General features: G+C 40.9%; 1 protein-coding gene and 1 long non-coding RNA gene across 3 annotated transcripts in view; one reads left to right on the top strand and one right to left on the bottom strand.

Annotated features, from left to right (window-relative positions):
* RAB8B (RAB8B, member RAS oncogene family) overlaps positions 1-11,586 on the top strand; it is a 46,538-nt gene extending 34,952 nt beyond the window's left edge. The window contains exons 5-8 of one of the 2 annotated variants that reach the window (XM_007068883.4): positions 1,051-1,140; positions 3,225-3,290; positions 5,779-5,829; positions 7,325-11,586. In XM_007068883.4, coding sequence (XP_007068945.2) covers positions 1,051-1,140; positions 3,225-3,290; positions 5,779-5,829; positions 7,325-7,417 — 300 coding nt within the window. In that variant the 3' untranslated portion in view covers positions 7,418-11,586. The remainder of the gene's footprint in view (positions 1-1,050; positions 1,141-3,224; positions 3,291-5,778; positions 5,830-7,324) is intronic. The other variant, XM_043524734.1, reaches the window with a different exon arrangement.
* A 1,738-nt stretch (positions 11,587-13,324) lies between these two features.
* Positions 13,325-19,429, bottom strand: LOC122462229. Its single transcript, XR_006284659.1, has 6 exons — positions 19,367-19,429; positions 17,720-17,872; positions 15,994-16,201; positions 15,640-15,913; positions 15,014-15,073; positions 13,325-14,034 (listed from the first exon to the last, which is right to left on the bottom strand). It is a non-coding gene; the product is annotated as an uncharacterized LOC122462229 (long non-coding RNA).
* Positions 19,430-20,444: the final 1,015 nt, after the last annotated feature.

Raw genomic sequence — 20,444 nt, 5'->3', positions numbered from 1 at the left:
ATCTGTTGATATTCTCTAATTTCTCCAAAGCAATGACCAATGAGCAATTTTATTTTCTTTCAACGAAGGGGTGTATATGTGTAGCCAAGTTAGAATGGTTAGCCAAAGCAGTCGTCCTTGAGCACAGGGTGGCTTTCTGGTTTACCATGGGCTGGAAGAGGAAAGTTAGAGACTGTCATTCAAAAATGATCATGTAGAGCAAGGATTTCAAAACGGCTTGCTTCCAGTGGATGCCTTTTAGCTTAACCTTTGCTTTGTGAAGTATGGCTAAGAGACGAGAAGGACAACTGCTTTCAGTATCTCTTGGTGAAGTTGAGAAAATCCTAACACTATTCTGGTAGTGTTTAAGTGTAGATTTACCTGCTTGTGTACATTCAATACCCTGTTGTCCAAATTTTGCCTTTGTTCTTATGTTAAACTTCAGCTGTGTGTTCGTTTTCCCTCACCTTGTAAACTATTTGAATAGCAAATACATTGACCATACTTGAATCTGAAGGCAGTGCTAAAGGAATTGGGAATAGGAAGGCTTGAGCATTAGATCCAAGCAAAATAAGGCTTAATCTGGTGGTGACAGAATTTTATTCTACTTGCTCTCAAAAAGAGAAACCTGCTACCATTCTCTGGTTCATTTGACTATTGGACCTTGCAAAGAAGGGACTATCCCAAGGAGACTTCTGATACATCACATCAGACTGGTCATTGGTGACAAGGGTTAGAAAAGCCTTCTACTCAAGATCAGTGTGCTTCCATTCTTGACTAATCAGGCAATTTGTGACCACTTTGCAAGTGAGTAAACATCAGTCTTGTTTTAATAACTTCATTCTGAAGTCAAGCAGGACATCTATATGCTGATGCCCTAGATGCTCAAAATTAAGAGAGATACTTTATTAAGCCTTTTCAGAAAGCTTTTCTTCTCTCTTTCACCACTGATGCCCTTATTAGGATTTTATTAATGAGTTCTTATTGTCTAATGTGTGGATCTGTTTCTGATAGGTGAAGATTTATCTTTAACTCTATGCTGCTTTAACAAGAACTTATTTTTCCCTTCAGCATGCCTCTTCAGATGTGGAAAGAATGATTTTGGGTAATAAATGTGATATGAATGAAAAGAGACAAGTCTCAAAAGAAAAAGGAGAGAAGGTACGTTTTTGGACTACTAAATTCTTTAATAAAGGCCTAATATTTTCTCTGATCTACTGTTCCTAATGATGCTTGTTACTCTACTTTTAGCAACACCAAACAAAATAATCAGTCTTTTTAATTCCTTTCTGCTTTTAGAACAGGGGCGGGCAAACTTTTTGGAGGGCCGGTTAGGGGAGGCTGTGTCTCCCCAAACACCTAGGTGTGGCCTGGTCCCCACACCCTATCTGACCGCCCCCCTCCCCCCCAGCTTCTTGCCCCCTGACGGCCCCTCTGGGACTCCTGTCCCCTGACCGACCCTGGACACCCCCCCCCCTCCCCCCCAGCTTCTTGCCCCCTGACGGCCCCTCTGGGACTCCTGTCCCCTGACTGACCCTGGACACCCCCCCCTCCCCCCCAGCTTCTTGCCCCCTGACGGCCCCTCTGGGACTCCTGTCCCCTGACCGATCCTGGACACCCCCCCCTCCCCCCCCAGCTTCTTGCCCCCTGACGGCCCCTCTGGGACTCCTGTCCCCTGACTGACCCTGGACCCCCCCCCCTCCCCCCCAGCTTCTTGCCCCCTGACGGCCCCTCTGGGACTCCTGTCCCCTGACTGACCCTGGACCCCCCCCCTCCCCCCCAGCTTCTTGCCCCCTGACGGCCCCTCTGGGACTCCTGTCCCCTGACCAACCCTGGACCCCCCGCCCCTGACTGCCCCCTGCCACCCCATCCAACCCCCCATCTCCTTCCGGACTGCCCCAGCCCTTATCCACACTCGCACCCCCGAACACCATCCTGAATTCCCCTTCCCTCTATTCAACCTCCCCCACCCCGACCCCCCCGATCCCTGCCCCCTTACTGTGCTGCCTGAAGCACCGGTGGTTGGCAGCGCTACAGCTGCACTGCCCAGAGCACCAGGACAGGTAGCCATGCTGCCTGGCTGGAGCCAGCCACGCCACCGCGCAGCACAGAGTACCAGGTCAGGCTGCGGCTCTGCAGCTGCACTGCCCAGCAAGATCTCGCAGCCCCGCCACCCAGAGCATTGCGCCAGAGGTGCAGTGAGCTGAGACTGTGGGGGTGGGGGAATGGCAGGGGAGAGGCCGGGGGCTAGCCTCCCGGACCAGGAGCTCGGGGGCCGGGCAGGAGGGTCCCGTGGGCCGGATGTGGCCCGCAGGCCATAGTTTGTCCACCTCTGCTTTAGAACCTTCTACACATCGTAGGATGTCAATCTTTTTTTAAGATGGTACTTAATATATGGAATCCAATTGAGCTTCAATACTCCTCTCCAGTGAGATGTTCTAAATGTTGGCCTTCCCTATGATAACACAATTCTTCCCTTTTGAGGGAACCTAAAAGGGAGAATAATCAGGATGTCATTTGAGTGCATTGTGGTTGATCATTCTCTGAATCACTGTTTTTTGCAATGGCGAATTACGAATATGTTAAAATAGCCGTATTAAGGGTAAAGTTAGTGGTTTTAACATTCTGGGACACTTTCTAAGGATTCTGAAGTAGGACTGCACACATGAAATTATAGTATATACAACCCAAGTATTATGATACTGGCTAGTGGGTCACTGGTAGGATTATCTACACCTGCATATGAATGTCTTAGACTACTATTAAGACTTTTTTTTTCTTAATTAAACTTTTGGTATCCATAGGAAAAGTCCTATAGAACTTGAGTGATTTGCAAACAATAATTTAAAAAAGCTACAGAATAGACAAGATTTACATCAGGATCTGCCTCTGGTAGTATTCTGTGGTGGGGATACAATTCAGTGTAGCTACATCAGTTTACGCCAGCAGAGGATCTGGTCCACAGTTCAGAAAACCCTTAAGCTATTCTCTCAATTTCTGTAGGAACCATTCAAGCTTCTATAGCAATTGTTGATTTAGTCCTTCATTAAATGCTATACAACTCTTCAGTAAAAGCGTAATGTTAACATTTTTCCAGTGCAAAGAAAGTACATTTGGGATTATTATATCAACTTGGTTACACCCTTAATGGAGCCACCGCTCCATTATTAGCTGACATAAAAATGACTTGTCACTTTGCAAACTTAATTTATAAATACCAAAACTTTTAAAAACCTGTCTTCCAGTTAGCAATAGATTATGGAATCAAGTTTCTAGAGACAAGTGCAAAATCCAGCATAAATGTGGAAGAGGTAAGATTGGAATTACATTTTTTTGTCGTTTTAAAACTTTAATACTGTTACATAGTGTTGCTTGCAATGTGATTTCTAACTATTAACTTTTCGGACCTGATGCATAATGTGGTATTGACCACTTTGCTCCTATGTCTTCATGTGCTGTCAATTTTGCTTTATTTGAGTATGTCCTTGTAGCATCCAAAACACCATATGTCTTCTGCTAATATTTCTACATTTGTAGATGGATGTTAATAGTGACTTTTTATTAATGTTGCAGATAGTATAGTGGTACACTTACTAGTAACTAAAAGGTGTCTAGATACTTAAATTGTGCCTGCTTTTGGAACAGACTTCTATGTTTATCCAGTGCCCAGCACAGTAGGGTTCTGGACTCTAGGTGCTACCACAGTACACTAGTATTTTCTCTTTCTAGAGATAGATTTCATATTGCTACTGGATACACGCTGTACATATTCAGTTTCTCCCTGTCATTCGCCAAGAGGACCAAATATATCTTGGCTAGCAGATGGTCTGCTCACTGAGTTGAAAGAGTAGCTCAAAGTCAGGCTGTCCATATAGCTTCACTTGTTATAATTTTTTCCTGCTTTTAAATTATGATTGCCATCCTATTGGACAACTATATATTTTGCTGCAAATAGAGTTATGAGTTGAACTCACTGAGTGGACCACACCACCACTGATTCCTCAGACCTTTACTGGAAGAGGATAAGGAAATGAAGCTTGAGTCTGTCGATGCTGAATCGCCGGAGAATCCCACACAACCAGTGTTTATATGTATACCCACACAAAATAAGTTAAAATGACCTAAAAGAAGAAAATAGTAAGGACTCCAAGAGCAGTTACTTTTGTGCTTTCTTTAGGGAGGATTAAGCTATCAGTTCATTCAAGATGGCTTAAATGTACAGATCTTTGAATGACTAGACACCAGTCATGACCTATAGCAATCTTTTTTTTTTTTTTTTTAGAGTGTTCTTAAAAACTAATACTGGTTGAAGGTAAAAAAAAATAGCATAAGAGGCAAGACAGCTGGTAAATGCTCTCTTCTGGAGGCCGCTGCGTTCTAAAAGCTTTCCAAAGAATATATAAAAGGGAGGGTACACTCTCTTGTTTTTGAGGCTTCAATAAGCATTAAGTTCACAATTGTGAACTTGAAATTGTGGAAATTAACATGTGCATTTTTTTAAAAATAGCTCAACTGATATACGATACCACTAAAGTAATTTTGTAAATTGAGAAGTGTGTGGCACATTATATAGTTTATAGCTAGAATGGATTTCTGTTTTCATTGTCCTGCATCAGGGATAGCATTTGACCTATTTAAGCTTATCTCTATACCAAAGCTTTTCTGTTTGTAGTGGTCTTCAGAATTGTGAAAATGAATAATGTTAATATTAATAGTGGATAATAAGGAGTGGACTTTAGATAAAAGCATATCCCTTATTCCAGTTGTTCACTCACTCTGGTATTTTTTGCTGCTTAAGTGTCAGGAGCATCCTGCAATTTCATCATTATTCCTACCCTCCATAATTAAATGCAGGGGATACATTGGCACCAAGAGCCAGAGCTCCAAGCTAGCTGCCTGGCTAACTTGTGGAATTTTCATGTTTTCCTCTCATCTTTATTACATAAAGACATGTAATAGACATGTCAGACTCAAATGTAATGTGTAAATCTTGAATCTTCTTTCCAACCACTTAACTTCTAGAAGTTAACACTTAATTCTGTTAATAAGTGAATCATGTATGGAACTCAGTTTGTGCTATTGTCATTTTTTCTCCTTTGTAAATGCATGCTTTCCCCTCCTCAGCCCCCTGACATATACTCACTCCCATTCTTTCCCTTGAGAACTTTGTCTCCAATTCTAAGCCTTCACCTGAAATTCCACTTTCCTTTTGGTCCCTGAGAATTGAGGATTTTAGTTGCCTTAAAAAATAAACTCTGGCCATCACTCAACTTGTATCCCTGTCTGATTAGCCCAACTGTCAAACATAGCATGGCACAAACAAGCCCAAGTGGTTTTTGGCTGTGGGAGTAGGTGGGTTGGCTGGGAACCTATGTGCAAAGCATTGGCAGGGACAAAAGGAAATGGAGCTTTGAATTTTCTGTTACAAGCTAACTCTTGAGCTTTTCCACCTTGAATGGTGCTCCTGAAAGGCTAGATTCTAACCACAGCACACAACTTGATACACGTGCTGCATGTTTGAATTCGGACTCTGGCCCTGAGTCTTTGAAAAGCAGTCTAATGTACAGCAGTGAACTGCCTCAGCAGAAGGGCTGCTCAACAGCAGAAGATGGGGTGAAGGATGCCGACCTAAACATCAGATTATAAAGCATGACTATTGCCATATGAGAAAGTATCCATTGCACACTTAGTGCCTTTGATATAATTTTTAATATTGCATATTTTGTAGACCATGGTTACTAAACATGTAAGACCATTCAATCTAGTTTGTCTCTAATGTTCCCTTCTCCTTGGTTTCAGGCATTCTTCACACTTGCACGGGATATAATGACAAAACTCAACAGAAAAATGGTTTGTACCTTTTGCTTCACAATACATTAACCTCTGTGCATGGTGCAGGCTGTTACAAGGACAGTGTTAAAACACTTCAGTTTTATACTTCTAGGAAAACCCACTGTTTTTACAGTAATCTAACCAGAAGCTTTGTGACTGGCAAAAGAATCAGTCTCTGCATAGACTTGCGATTACAAGTGAAGGCAGGCAATGCTGCTCTTACTGTTCAGCACTTGTGATTAAATTCTCTACAAAACTATGTAGCGAACATCAAAGCTGCACAGAAACTTTCTGTAAATGAGAAATACCAGAGTTAAGGTTCCACTCTGCCCCCTTGTGTGCATTCATTATAGCAGTCTTTATTTTACTTTTACTTTTTTCACTCTTACTGCTGCTCAGACTAGGGGACTGTGCAAAATATACTGCATGTGCACAAGTTTCTACTATGGTGCTATTCTTACAAATAGCATTTCCTCTCTCCCCTCCTCCCCCTTTCAGGAAGTGTTAAATTTCCTTCTCATACTCAAAAGTAGCTGACCCTCTTTTGCTCACTTTCAAAAAAATAATAAACACCTTCAGGCAGATATCATGCTTGAAAAACCTTTGTTAAAAGAAACTTTGCAAAGCTACATGCATTTCACAATGAGGTATTTAACATGGAAAATGTTTAACCTTAAAGTTTCAGCTATGGTTTGCTTTAATGACTCTTGAGCATGAGAGGCTTGGGAATTGACCCTAAATTTACATGATCAGTAAGATCCTCTGACTGTATGGGCCCTCTCTGCATGGGAGGGGCAGAATACGTAGAACAATGATCAGTCATCATTACCTATTTCTAAAAAAGGACATTTGCACAAGCCTTCTAGGTAAACTACTTGATTTCAATTTTCAGTATTTTGTCACTTATCAGTGGACAATAATTTAGCTATGCCAATGCTATTAATGTTATGCAAACCATTTTTGCAAACTTTGTTCCTCCAATATCTTCGCTTGTTAAACAACTTCAGGAGAACAAATAATGTTTTAGTGTGCTAAATTCCATGGATCCCAGAGCAGTCTACATCTTTTGTACAGATTATACATATGGGATCTCTTTCCCACCATTAAACAACCATTTCCTGCTAAGAGGTGCATAGTACTTGTTGAGTTTATATTTATAAATCTTAGAAAACTAAGTGAACACTTAGATTTCAAAAGTCCTAAAACTGTACTGCAGGCTTCACATAAATCATAAAGGTGGTCCTTGCCACACGAAACTGTCCTAGCAACTCAATTGGCTATTCTTCCAGGCTGGGATTTCCATATGGGTGCATTATTAATGTGGTAATTTGAGTTTCCAAACTATCCAGCTCCCAAGAGATTAATTGTCAGTTACCCAATAAAACTGCCCCTCTGCTTACAAAAAACAGTTGATGCCAATATTTCACTTATGCTTTGGAGGCTGAGGAGTGAAGGAAAAGGGGGAGTGCTAAGGCTGCTTTTCTCCATTCATAACATAGTTTTGTTTTTGCAGAATGACAACAGTTCACCAGGGGCTGGTGGGCCGGTGAAAATAACTGAAAATCGATCGAAGAAGAGCAGCTTCTTTCGATGCACGCTACTTTGATGAACTCCTAATGATAGACTGCAGCACACTTAGAAGAACCTTTTCTGCTTCTTTGAAAGCACAGGGTCACAAAGCCTCAGAAATAATACCACCAAGCTGCTGCTGAGAGCTTCAATGAACGTTGACTGCGTAAAACAAAATATCAAGTGGATTTTGCTCACTAAGCCCATTGACCTGTCAGGCTCGTTTTTCTCAAATGTGGAAGCAATGAAGTGGAGACACAAATGCAGGACTTAATTTTCTTCATTACTTTCTGTTTTAATGCCTGTTGCAAAAGCTGCTACATTTCTTTTAACTTTGCACATCCATATTAGCCTTTTATTGCCTGTTACTGCACAATCTAACACTTGTATTTGCACAGTTTATTGTCCTGTAAGTAAGTTCTTTAACAGATTTGTGCATTCTTTTACAAATTTATTTTACAAATTTATTTTAAAAAGCCAGAAGGAATAGATTAAATCACATCTCCAGTAATCTTTGCTCTACACATGTGATCATGTCTGCTATATGGATGTGTTTAAGGTAATGGGGCTTATTAAAACAAATTGGCATTTAAGAACTTGTATAGGTTTTTATTCAGTTTTTCTCACAAATGCACAAATCCGTTCATACAGAAGCTACTGCATCTTCTATTCTGAATGTAGGATGTTTCTTTTCTATTGGTTTTTACCAAACTTAAGAGAATCTTTTTAGAGCAGAGTTGTCTTCTAAATAGACGTAGTTCTTATCTCGTTTGTTGAATGCACTCTTAAAGCATGTGAATGACCCCCCAGTGGTCATTCATTTTTCACCTAGTTTTCTCCTGTTAGCCCAACTCATCTTTTTTATTTTTGTTCTGGTTTCTGATGACACTTGAGTTGAAATCTTCAACGTAGCACAGGTGGGCATCCTAGCTGTCACTTAAGTGACTTGTGGTAGCTAAGCTGAATGAGGGTATTCAAAACTCCTGGATTCTGTTCTCCAATGTATGAAGAGTTAACTGCAGCTCCTACGGGTGACTTACAGTGATGCTGAGGATGTTCGTGTCACACCTCTAAACCTTGACCCTTGACGGCAAAGGCATGCACAAACTAGCTGCCTGTGTAGTCACTATAGTTGTTAAGCCCCTCCATAAAAGAAAATGGCACACCACGGCTTATAATGCAATATTATGCAGCTGATACTGAATGTGTAAAGCCTTCAGTCTGCACAGGCAACTATAGAAGTTAATCATCAGAAACTGGAACAGTGATTTAGACTGCTAGAAGCCAAGTTGAAACTTAATTGCCTTTCTAATTCCTCTGAACACCTGCAAGCTAGTTTATGTATTTTATCACTTGCTTGTTTTTCACAGATCTTTCTCCATGAACGATTAAAACTGGTGCTTTAGTTTGTTGTGCCAAACTTGGACGATTGTTAGCTTTAACTACAAACTTAACAGAGTCCACCACTTTGGTTATAAGGTGCAGATGGATTGGTTTGTTGACAAACTGCTAACTTTTCTGACATGTTTGCTTGTTTCACTACAGTCACTTAACTTTGTGGTAACAACCAATCCACTGTTTAATATGTTAATGTTTCACTCTGCTTCAGTTTGGGATGTCTGATATTGAATTTGTCATCTTGGGGGTCTGTCTCAAATATTTTGAAACTAATTCAGTGGACCATCAGCAGTGAATCCAAAAAGGACTTTGATTAGTGTCCTGAACAGACTTGAGAAACTTCATCTGGTTCCTCCAAAGTTTAAGTGGCTTTCTATACATTCTCCCCACACCGCTACTTAATTACAATTAAAGTGATCCTGGTAATTAGATTGTGAATCACAATCTCCTATTCTTACTGAACTAGAAGGCACAGCAAAAGTTTTGAGTTAGCAAAAATGTTCAAAACAAAAACAACCCTAGCTGTTCTGGCGTACACTTCAAATTTTTCTGGGACAGGCTAATGCAGTTAAGTTTTCTGTATGGTAACAACGTGCTTCCTATACAGCGACTGTTACGACTTCAGTTATGAATGTTGTTAATTTTCAGTAATTTACCTCTGACTTATTTTGGTGTCGTAACACACGGATTTTTATCTCTGAGTTGTCTGCAAACCAAAACTGACATGTTCTGTGGTTGGTACCTGTTACGGAATGCTTTGCTTATGTTGCATTTCCTCTGTCTTCCTTCTGTTTGGTTCTGTGTACAAACAAGATTAGTCTCCATGAACTTCCTTTTGAAAGAGCCTGTAAGTGAGAGTCTATAAAGTGCTTCTTGACGCAGCAGCAAATTGGGGTATCTGCTCTGTTGTATTAAAAAGAAAAAATCCTTGCTATTTTCTTACATTTAGCTATGCTAAACTGTACATAAATTTGAGGTAAGACCATAGGAAATTCACTTTATGCATGATAAAATGATGCAGTAAATATTTCACTTTGCTTAATGTTCGTATAATGCTCATCTTTCTCTATTTGTAGAAGGAGTTAGTGACAGATGATTTTTTCTGTCCCCTGCTGAAACTGAAAAATTCCAGTTTCATGTGAAAACATTATGGTCTTATGGATAAGGTAAAACAGATTTTTTTTTTTTTTTCAGCAGTATTAAGTGGTTGAGGGGCCGCACTTTATCAGTATATTAACTTTTGATAATGGTCAACATAGACCTCTTTACTCGTACAGTCTGTTGTCAGACATTGAAAAATGTGCTGTATTTGAGCATGTAAATCAGCTGATTATGTTTCACTGGGAACTTTTTCTAGCTATATTTTGCTTTAGGCAAGCAGACAAATAACTTATGTCTGAGCATCAGTTGCTGGATGCTTCAGGTTTTTCTAATACCAGTATGAATGTTTTGTGTAGTCTTTTTTGTTATAATTTACTCAAGACTATAATCTTAATTTTTGAAAGACTCTGACTATACCTCAGCTAACTAACATTCTAATATCCATTAAAACAAAGGTGATCCAACTATTATTCATTATACAAAGCAGAAAATGTGCAGCCTGCCTGGCTCTAAAGACCTCCATTAGTCTTTAAGGAAAGGCAGGCATTTCTTTGGGTTTTATTAGGACTAGAACCTACTTGCTGTCAAGTGGGGGGTTTCCTCCCCACAACTCTTGCCTTCCCTCCCAGTTTGTGCAGTGTGTTCTGTTTTTTTTCTAAATGGTGAGAAAATAAAACCTGAAAATATATGGTCTCAGTGCTTCTTTTGCTATAGCTTTCAATCCTGTGATCAGCAAACCGTGCACATAAAATGCTTAGTTCTTGTTGAGTAGACATAGAATACTTGATTTAGGTTTAGTTATTAAATCTCTTGAAGTTTGTTTAATGTTAAAACTTCGAAACCACATATTAAATGTAATGCAACTTTACCTTTATTGAATGTGGGGATTTCTACAGTACTAGTCAAGGTTTTTGAAAAGTGCAGTTTTATAAATGAGGTATTTCCTGTCACAAGTGCATTTCCTCTTTTAGTCTTTTGTTTGTCGAGTGAAATCAAGTCCATTATTTTCACAAGCCAAAAGTGGAGGGGGCGGGGTGTATTTTTGAAATGCATTTTTTTCTGTGAACTCTTGATGGGTAACCATTTGGAAGATACACCAATAGCATGTAAAGTGCATAAATGTGTTGCTAATTTGTGGAAATGCATCGGTCATCTGATTATGTAATCAAGTGAAATTTGCCAGGTAAAAGTTTAGGACAAGCTGTTTGCACATATTGGCTCCTTCCCTCTACTGCCCCCGAGCTGCTTGTGCCACATTACTCTACACTTCGTAATATACCTTGTACTTCAAAATGCCATGTAAAGGCAGGACTTCCCACGTTTTCTTTGTTACCAGTGAATTTAAACATGTTAGTGCATTCCTATGGCCTTATAAACATATATTTTGCAAATGACACTTTTCCTTGGGATTACAATTATTTTAATGCAATATACAGTTACTAAATTCAGACTAAAAAGCATGGCCCTAAAGAAAATGCTTAATTTTCAAATAGAATTGTTCTACCATGTGTGTGTTTAAGCACATTTTATCTCTGCTCCAAAGGCGTAATGTGAAAATCCTGCAGATAAAGTGGACTTGTCATGTTAACTTGTAAACTTAATCATTAATTGTGTACTGATACTGTGTTAAAAAAGAATGGTTTTATTATTCCATGTGAACTTTTTTTACAACAATGTGCATCTCAAATAAAATTACATAATGAAAAATATTCAGTTTCTTCTATGAAGTAACTCCGTGTAATCAATCTTATGCAAGTTGTATTTCCACTCTATTCTAACACACGATTACGTTGGGGAGGGTCCAGTTTAACTCATGCCTGAGGTTTTGTTTAACTTCAGTAAACTTCCTGAATAGCCTACTTGCTTCTGAAATTGACTCTTTTGGAGTAGCTTCTTCAAGAACTTCTATCCCTATTCTAATTCCTTCTACATCAGAACAAGGGGAAGTTTTAAGGTGATTACTAGGAGGGAACACTTGAGTAACTTAAAGATATGTGTTAGGGAGTGGGAATACCCTCCCAAAGCATATGTTGAAAGCAAGACTAGACAAACACTACTAAATGTAAAGTGGGGTGCAATCCTGCATTACCAGAGAGACAAGTGGGGTGGGAAAGAAGTGGACAGTATTGGGCCATCTAGTCAATCTCTAACATCTGTGATTAAATAAGCTTATGTGAGGGGGAGAAAAAAGTCTTTCATTCTCCAACAGACTTTGGCAATCTGAGGCACATACAATTGACTGACCCAGCAAATACTAGGACTACCCAGGCTAATTCAAATGCTGAAAGAGTATTAAGGTGTCTGACAAAAGTAATTGCTAACAATTATATTACTAGCAGTACTGAACTTGGCAATTAATACTGTTCACTTAGTCACACGTATCTAAGCAATGCACTTGTAATTTTAAACAGGGACTAGTTGGGAAAAGATTGAACAAACAAAAGACATCTTGTCTTAACGCTTTTTTCTATAATATCAGTATCCTTTATTTTAAAAATATCTTCCCCAGAAGTCATCACCCTTACTTCTGGTCTCCAAACTTAAAACCTCTACTGAATTCAGATTCTGCCAATGGCATCATAACATACCTACTTATCTACCTTTTCTGCCTCCCAGTTGGATTCTCACTTGGACACAGTGCAAATACATATCACAACTACATCTTTACTATTGAATGCAACTAGTGCCTAACAGTTGCTTAAAATCTTCCTTCTACATGTCCTTTGACATAGCGTAACACAAGAAGATATCCAACTTCTTCATTCTGAGAACTACTTCATAAGCTTTCCTGTCGTGGACACCACCTTTCCATTGCTCATTCTCGCTATTGCTTTTTGTGAATCACCTAAAGACTGGTTAGAGAACTGCACACTTAGGGCCAGGTTTTTAGATATGCTGATAACTTGCAGCTCCTGATTTGAATTGGTTTTTGATGCTCAGCACATCTGATAATTGAACCCTTTGTCTCAAGTCTTGGAGATATAATAATAAATTCGTTTTCCCCCTACAACAGCATCTTATTTTGTATATATTCAGTTATTCTAGTCTCTTCCCTCCATTTCCAATAGAAACTTTATCCTTTTAAAGAAAATGGTGCTTTTATTAAAATTTGTGTAATTCTCATCTTTATTTGGGTAAAATTTAGTTTCACTTTAGTACCTCATCTGTCTCAAAAAAGATGACTTCAAGTAGTGTCCCCATGGATGCTTCACTGTAGGTGTCTGCATCCCCATGCTGCTGATCAGAGACCTTTTGGTAGCAGTTTGTCCTGCCTGTGCAGGCGCTGCTCCCCGCCTGCCACGAGGCTAGCCAGCATGCACAGACAATCCCTCCTTAGTTCCTTCTGAACCACCCCTGGCTAGAGACAGAGTTCTAGCTGTCTGTGGAGTAACTCTTTTTTTAGACTATCTAACTTTAGCTTCCCTTGAAGCTTTTTCTTTGTTACTTCATTTGTATTTTTATTTGGTTGTGCCTGGGAAAAAGAAAGGGCTTGTTTTCCACCAACCCTGTTGTGGGTGACCCCCCCCCTGGACAAGGGTATGCTCCGCTTCAAAAAGTGTCTCAGTTGCAAGGAATCTATCCCATTGACTGATGGACACTCGCAGTGTGTTTGCTGCCTGGGAGAGTACATTCCATAGAAGTGTGGCTTGCATCAGCAACTGAAGCCCAGATCTAGGAAAGACAGAGCACTGGGACTCAAAATCCTACACACAGAGTCAGGCCTTCAACTGCCGGAGTCCCAGCAGGAACTCTCACCACAACCCTCTACTTCGAAGGAAGGTGAGCCAGAAAGATAAACCACTCACACAAGGCCTCTAATAAAAGATCTGTGAGTCCCTGCACTGAGCCCTAATGGAGCCAAAATGTTCTCCGGCTCTATCAGTACCTATGGCACCTTTATTGAGCAAATGCCTGATTCTCACAAGGATCAATTCAAGGCCATAGTCAACAAGGGACAACTGGTGGCATGCTTGATTTCCATGGCCGCAGAGCTGAGAAGGGCTTCATTTATCCAGCTTCCCTAAAGAGGTCCAAATTACAGTGGAAGACCTTCCTTTTGAAGGGACGAAGTTATTTGCTGAGAAGACTGACACATTCTTTCACACGTTGAAGGGCTGTAGGGAAACTTCAATCCCTCAAAGTCTATACTCCTGCCTACAAAAGAAAGTACAGTCCTCAGCCACCGTTCAAGCCCCACTCATCACAATGCACGTCTCCCTTCTTGTCACAGAGATCTTTCGAGCCACAGAGGAAGAAGCCTAGGTTCCCCAGATGAAAGCAGTCAGGATCTCAGCCAACTTCCTCAGCCCTCCACCTCAAAATGGTTGTTTTTTGATGGGTTGGTCAGGAGAATGTTCTACAGGCACCTTGCCGTCTTGTGCTGGAAAACCCCACCCATCCCTTCAGAGACAGTCTTACCCCATTCCGCAGCACCTGGAAATGGATAGCCTCTGACAAGTGGGTGCTGGAGATCATCCAGGATGGATACATCATCCATTTCTCTTCCCTCCCTCCTCCCAAACACTCTTCCCTGTTCCTCTTCAGGGTCCCTTCTTATGAAAGTCTGCTACGTCAGGAGGTAAACCATCTCCTCAGCGTAGGAGCCATAGAGCCTGTGCCCACACATCTTAAGAGACAAAGGCTTCTACTCTCGTTACTTTCTAATACCAAAGAAAAAAGGAGGTTGGAGACCCATACTGGACCTCTGAGTGCTCAGCAGATATATCAAGGCACACAAGTTCAGGATGGTCACCCTATCAATGATTATTCCAGCATTAGAGAAAGGAGATTGGTTTTCGGCCCTCGACCTTCAAAACCTCCAAATTTCCATCATACTGGGTCTCAGACGTTGCTTCAGATTCACGCTAGACCAAGACCACTATCAGTACAGAGTACTCCCTTTTTGGCCTTTCATCAGCCACCAGGGCATTCTCCAAGGTTCTCTCAGTAGTGGCAGCCCACTTATGCTCTCAGGCCATCATGATTTATCCTTACCTGGACGACTGCCTTCTTGGGGCATGTTCTTTCACCAAAGGCCAGCAAGTCACCCAGGCTACACTGAATCTGGGTCAACAAATCAATGCACAAAAATTGACTAACACTGGTACAAAGACTAGAATTAATAGGAGCCAACCTCCGCTCCATCCAGGCGAAGGTGCTGTTTCAACATCACAGGTTCCTCAGCCTCTCCACGCTGTTGGAGACAATACAATCAGCCCCCAAATTTTGGCCAGACACTGCCTCTAGCTCTTGCGGCATATGGCCCCGGGCACATCAATCACAGCTCGTGCCAGACTACACGAGATGCCTCCAAGCCTGGTTGTTTGGTTTGCAGGCCAAACAGAGACAGCATAAACACATTATTGATGCCCACCAAGGTCAAGCAATCCTTGGACTGGTGGAAAGATCCAGTGAATCCATGTATGGGAATCCCATTTGTTCAGCCTCCCTCATTGTTACTCCTTCCACCAATGCATCCCTCATAGGATGGGGTGTGCATCTCAATGGTCTCCCAGTGAAGACAAATGTTTGCTATCCAAGACATGCCTTCACATCAACCTGCTCAAACTCAGAGCAGTCAAACGCATGTGCTCTTTTCCCACCCCACTGATCAGACACTCACACGAAAGTCATATCTGACAGTGTTGCCTGCATGTATTACATAAAACAGGGAGGCACCAGATCACATTCCCTGTGCATGGAAGCACTAAAGTTATGGAACTGGTGCATTTCCCACACTACCTTAATATCAGCACCTACCTGCCAGGAGTATGCAACACGATAGTGGACAACCTCAACCCCAAGTTACCATTCGACCATGAATGGGATATAAATGTGATTTGTCCTACATGACATTCCAGCAATGGGGGACACTGACAGTAGACCTGTTTGCTACTTATCAGAACAAGAAATGTCCTCGGTACTGCTGCTCCAGACCAGGGATTGGACGATACTCCATGGGGGACACTCCTCCTCCATGGGACAAGGGTCGTCTTTACACTTCTTTCCCCCATTCCCTCTAATTCTTTAAGTCCTGCTGAAAGTGAAAAGAGTGAAAAACAAACATCATCCTGATTTGCTCCTACCTGGCCCAGGCAGACATGGTACCCTTACCTGTCACAGCTAACACTGTCCAGCGATAACTCTCCCAATCACTCAGTACCTGCTATCACAGAATGAGGGGTGCACTCTCCATTCCAGCCTGCAAATTCTGCAACTCAAATATCTGGCTCCTTCATGTTTCCAACACATAAAGACATTATGCTTTGATGTGGTACAGGAGGTGTTGTTACACAGTAGGAAAGGAGCTACTTGTACCTACCTACAAAAATGGAAGAGAGATCAAATCTGGTGTCAGCCCAAAGGCATCAACCTGAATGCAGCCACACTACTGATGCTCCTGAACTATCTGTTGACTCTCTAAAGAAATCGAGCTGCTCTATCAGCTCAGTAAAGGTTCATTTAGCAGCAATTTCAACCTTCCACCAGCAGGTAGGATACTCAATTATGTGGATTGAAGCCTTTCAAGATCCATTGTCCGTTAAGTGCTTCTTGATTGGGCACTTAACTTGCAAATTCCTTTCTAAAGAAGCTGACTAAATGCCTTAGTAAGGCATTTTTAAGGCACTTTTAAATTACTAAGGCTATTTAAAAATCAAACAAGTATACAGCAATATTCATAACTTCGAATACAATAATGACACATGCATACAAATAGGATGAATAAATTCAGTAGATCATAACCTTTACAGAGATGTAACATGGCATATGTAGCATAAAACCTATTCCAGTTATGTCATATATATATATATATATATATATATATATATATAAAAGCATATTTCCATAAAGCCTTATGGGGTCCACCGTCACACTCACTTTTCAATAAGGACAGCATTCCTGATCACCATTACCTCACCAAGAAGGATAGGGGAGATGATAGCTCTGAGGGCACATTCCCCTCCTTCACTGTGTTCTTCTCCAACAAGAAAAGGAGTACTTATTGCACCTTAGAGACTAACCAATTTATTTGAGCATAAGCTTTTGTGAACTACAGCTCACTTCATCGGATGCATACTGTGGAAAGTGTAGAAGATCTTTTTATACATAAAGCATGAAAAAATACCCCCTCCCACCCCACTCTCCTGCTCGTAATAGCTTATCTAAAGTAAGGAGAGTGATCACTTTAGATAAGCTATTACCAGCAGGAGAGTGGGGTGGGAGGAGGTATTTTTTCATGCTTTATGTATAAAAAGATCTTCTACACTTTCCACAGTATGCATCCGTTGAAGTGAGCTGTAGCTCACGAAAGCTTATGCTCAAATAAATTGGTTAGTCTCTAAGGTGCCATAAGTACTCCTTTTCTTTTTGCGAATACAGACTAACACGGCTGTTACTCTGAAACTTCTCCAACAAGGTCACTTTTTTAGACCACATCTGAAGTTCACTCCCAAGGTGACTTCCGCTTTTCATATAAATCCACTTATTCAACTTCTGACCTCTTATCCTAAACCTCATCAGGACAACAGGGAAGCCATCCTCCATACACTCAGTGGGAGGAGAGCCTTGACCTTCTATTTGTACAGAATAAGAGCTTTCAGAAAATCTCAGACTCTCTTCCTCTCCATTGCAGATAAATCAAAACATATAGCAGTTTCAACTCAAAGGCTCTCCTAATGGGTATCAAACTGTATCAAGCTCTGTTACCAGATGCATAATGTAGCACCCCCATCTTCAATATATATGCACTCTAAGAGATTGGTCTTCCTTCCATCACCTTCTCCAAGGGTATCCCTATATCGGAAATCTGCAGAGTGGCTACCTGGTCATCTGCCCATACCTTTGCAGACCGTTATGCCATCCTCAGGGACTTGGCTGCAGATGCAGATTCAGAGTTGGTACGATCATCTATAACAGACTTGACTCTGAAGCCCCAGCCTCCAGTGGTGGGCACTGCTCGGGAGTCACCTACCAGGATGCACCCATAGGGACACTATTCAAAGAAAAAAGTTACTCACCTTGTGCAGTGACAATGGTTCTTTGAGATGTGTCCCTATAGGTGCTCCCAGGACCCACCCTCCTCCCCTTTTACTTTGGAATTCTAGTAGTTGACTCTGGGGTAGAGAAGGAACTAAGGAGGGATTGCCTGTGGGTGCTGGCTAGCCTCATGACAGGCGGGAACAGTGCATGCACGGTCAGTACAGACTGTGACCAATCAGCAGTGCAGGGACACAGACACACCAACAGTGGAGCACCCATAGGGGGACACATCTCGAAGAAACGTCATTACTGCACAAGGTAACTTCTTACATGAAAACTCTTCAGTTTTTATAATCAGATAAACTTTTTGTAAAGCCCTCTCTTACCCCCTTTTATTTAGTTTGCCACCGTGGTTTAAAAACTCTAAAATACTTCTTAGGGATCTTGTATACAGTGGTGACACTCAATTTTTTAAACACTATTTATACCATAATGAATAAGTATCATCAAGACATGACAAAAATAAATGGAGCTCTTTTACAAGACCAGTTTGAATAAAGTTGTTTATCTACTAGCCTGGGTAGAGGTTGATGAAGGAACATGAAATCGCAACCACTAAAAGTTACTGCTGTATACTCTACATAGAGTTTACTTTTCAACTGCCTACTATGATACACTACATATTAATTTTCTTTCTAAAAATTTTTTTTGCATATTCTCAATGGAGGGCATATCAGTGTTAAGTTGCCAGAGATGACTGTACCCATATAATGACAGGTTTCAGAGTAGCAGCCATGTTAGTCTGTATTCGCAAAAAGAAAATGAGTACTAGGGGCACTTTAGAGACTAAACCAATTTATTCCAGCATAAGCTTTCGTGAGCTACAGCTTACAAAAGCTTATGCTCAAATAAATTGGTTAGTCTCCAGTCTCTAAAGTGCCACTTGCACTCCTGTCAAGGTTCCTCCCCCACTCTGAACTCTAGGGTACAGATGTGGGGACCTGCATGAAAACCTCCTAAGCTTACTTTTACCAGCTTAGGTTAAAACTTCCCCAAGGTACAAATTAATTTTATCCTTGGAACATCCACTGCCACCACCAAACTCTAACTGGGTTTACTGGGAAACGTAGTTTGGACACGTCTTTCCCCCCAAAATCCTCCCAACCCTTGCACCCCACTTCCTGGGAAAGGTTTGGTAAAAATCCTCACCAATTTGCATAGGTGACCACAGACCCAAACCCTTGGATCTGAGAACAATGAAAAAGCATTCAGTTTTCTTACAAGAAGACTTTTAATAGAAATAGAAGTAAAGGAATCACCTCTGTAAAATTAGGATGGTAGATACCTTACAGGGTAATTAGATTCAAACCATAGAGAATCCCTCTAGGCAAAACCTTAAGTTACAAAAAAGACACACAGACAGAAATAGTCATTCTATTCAGCACAGTTCTTTTCTCAGCCATTTAAAGAAATCATAATCTAACGCGTACCTAGCTAGATTACTTACTAAAAGTTCTAAGACTCCATCCTGTTCTATCCCCGGCAAAAGCAGCATACCGACAGATACAGACCCTTTGTTTCTCTCCCTCCTCCCAGCTTTTGAAAGTATCTTGTCTCCTCATTGGTCATTTTGGTCAGGTGCCAGTGAGGTTACCTTTAGCTTCTTAACCCTTTACAGGTGAGAGGATTTGTCCTCTGGCCAGGACGGATTTTAAAGGGGTTTACCCTTCCCTTTATATTTATGACAACTCCTTTTCTTTGTACCCATATAGGAACTTCTCCAAGCATAATAAATGTAGAATTACCACAACATGCTTATGTAATAACTTAGTGAATCCCAGTTGCATTAAAATGTACCATTCTTTTCTAGCTGGCTCTTTATGAAATTAGTTCCGTAGATTTGTTTAGCATATGGCTTTAAGAGGGATGTAATCCACTACTCTGGTCAGCTAAAATTTTCTCTTTTATTTATCTTTCTGCCAATAGAGGAAGGAGCTGACTTGTAAATTCTGCTCTTGAATCTACAGTATTATATTCTCTCCTGTAATTCTGCATGAAGGTATCACCTTCCAGCTGAATGTAAAGGAGTTCTGTGAACACTCAGTAATGTCTGTTGACTTCCTCCATTTGATTTTTAAACTCTTTTCTTGTACTCTTTCTGAATCTGGCTATTCAGTGGCCTATGTGAAATGAATTGAATGAATTTAGTCTTACCTATCTGCAGAGAGTGGAGTATGCACATTACAAAATGACCACTAGGATCCCTGAAGCCTTATACAGGGGAAATAATCCCTCAAATTCAAATAATGTTGAAGTTAGGTCAGCTGGAGCTTGACCGTGTAGGAAAACATGACCACTTTAGACAGGGTTTAAATTAAATGGCTCCTCTAACTTAGTCTTGGCACTCTGTAGCAGTGTGGAAGGGCCTCTATTGCTGTCTATTCACTACCTCATCTTGGAATAAATAATGTTAAGCTCCACAGTTGTTAAGAAGGCACCTTTCATAAGTGCTACATTCATTAAACTCTTATAAATTTTCAGGGGCTTTTTTAAAGAAGACTTCAGCTATGTGTTTGTCTCGACTG

The sequence above is a fragment of the Chelonia mydas genome, chromosome 10 (genome assembly GCF_015237465.2).
Source record: "Chelonia mydas isolate rCheMyd1 chromosome 10, rCheMyd1.pri.v2, whole genome shotgun sequence".
Classification (NCBI taxonomy): Eukaryota; Metazoa; Chordata; order Testudines; family Cheloniidae; genus Chelonia; species Chelonia mydas.
This window is presented reverse-complemented; position numbering and strand designations above follow the sequence as displayed.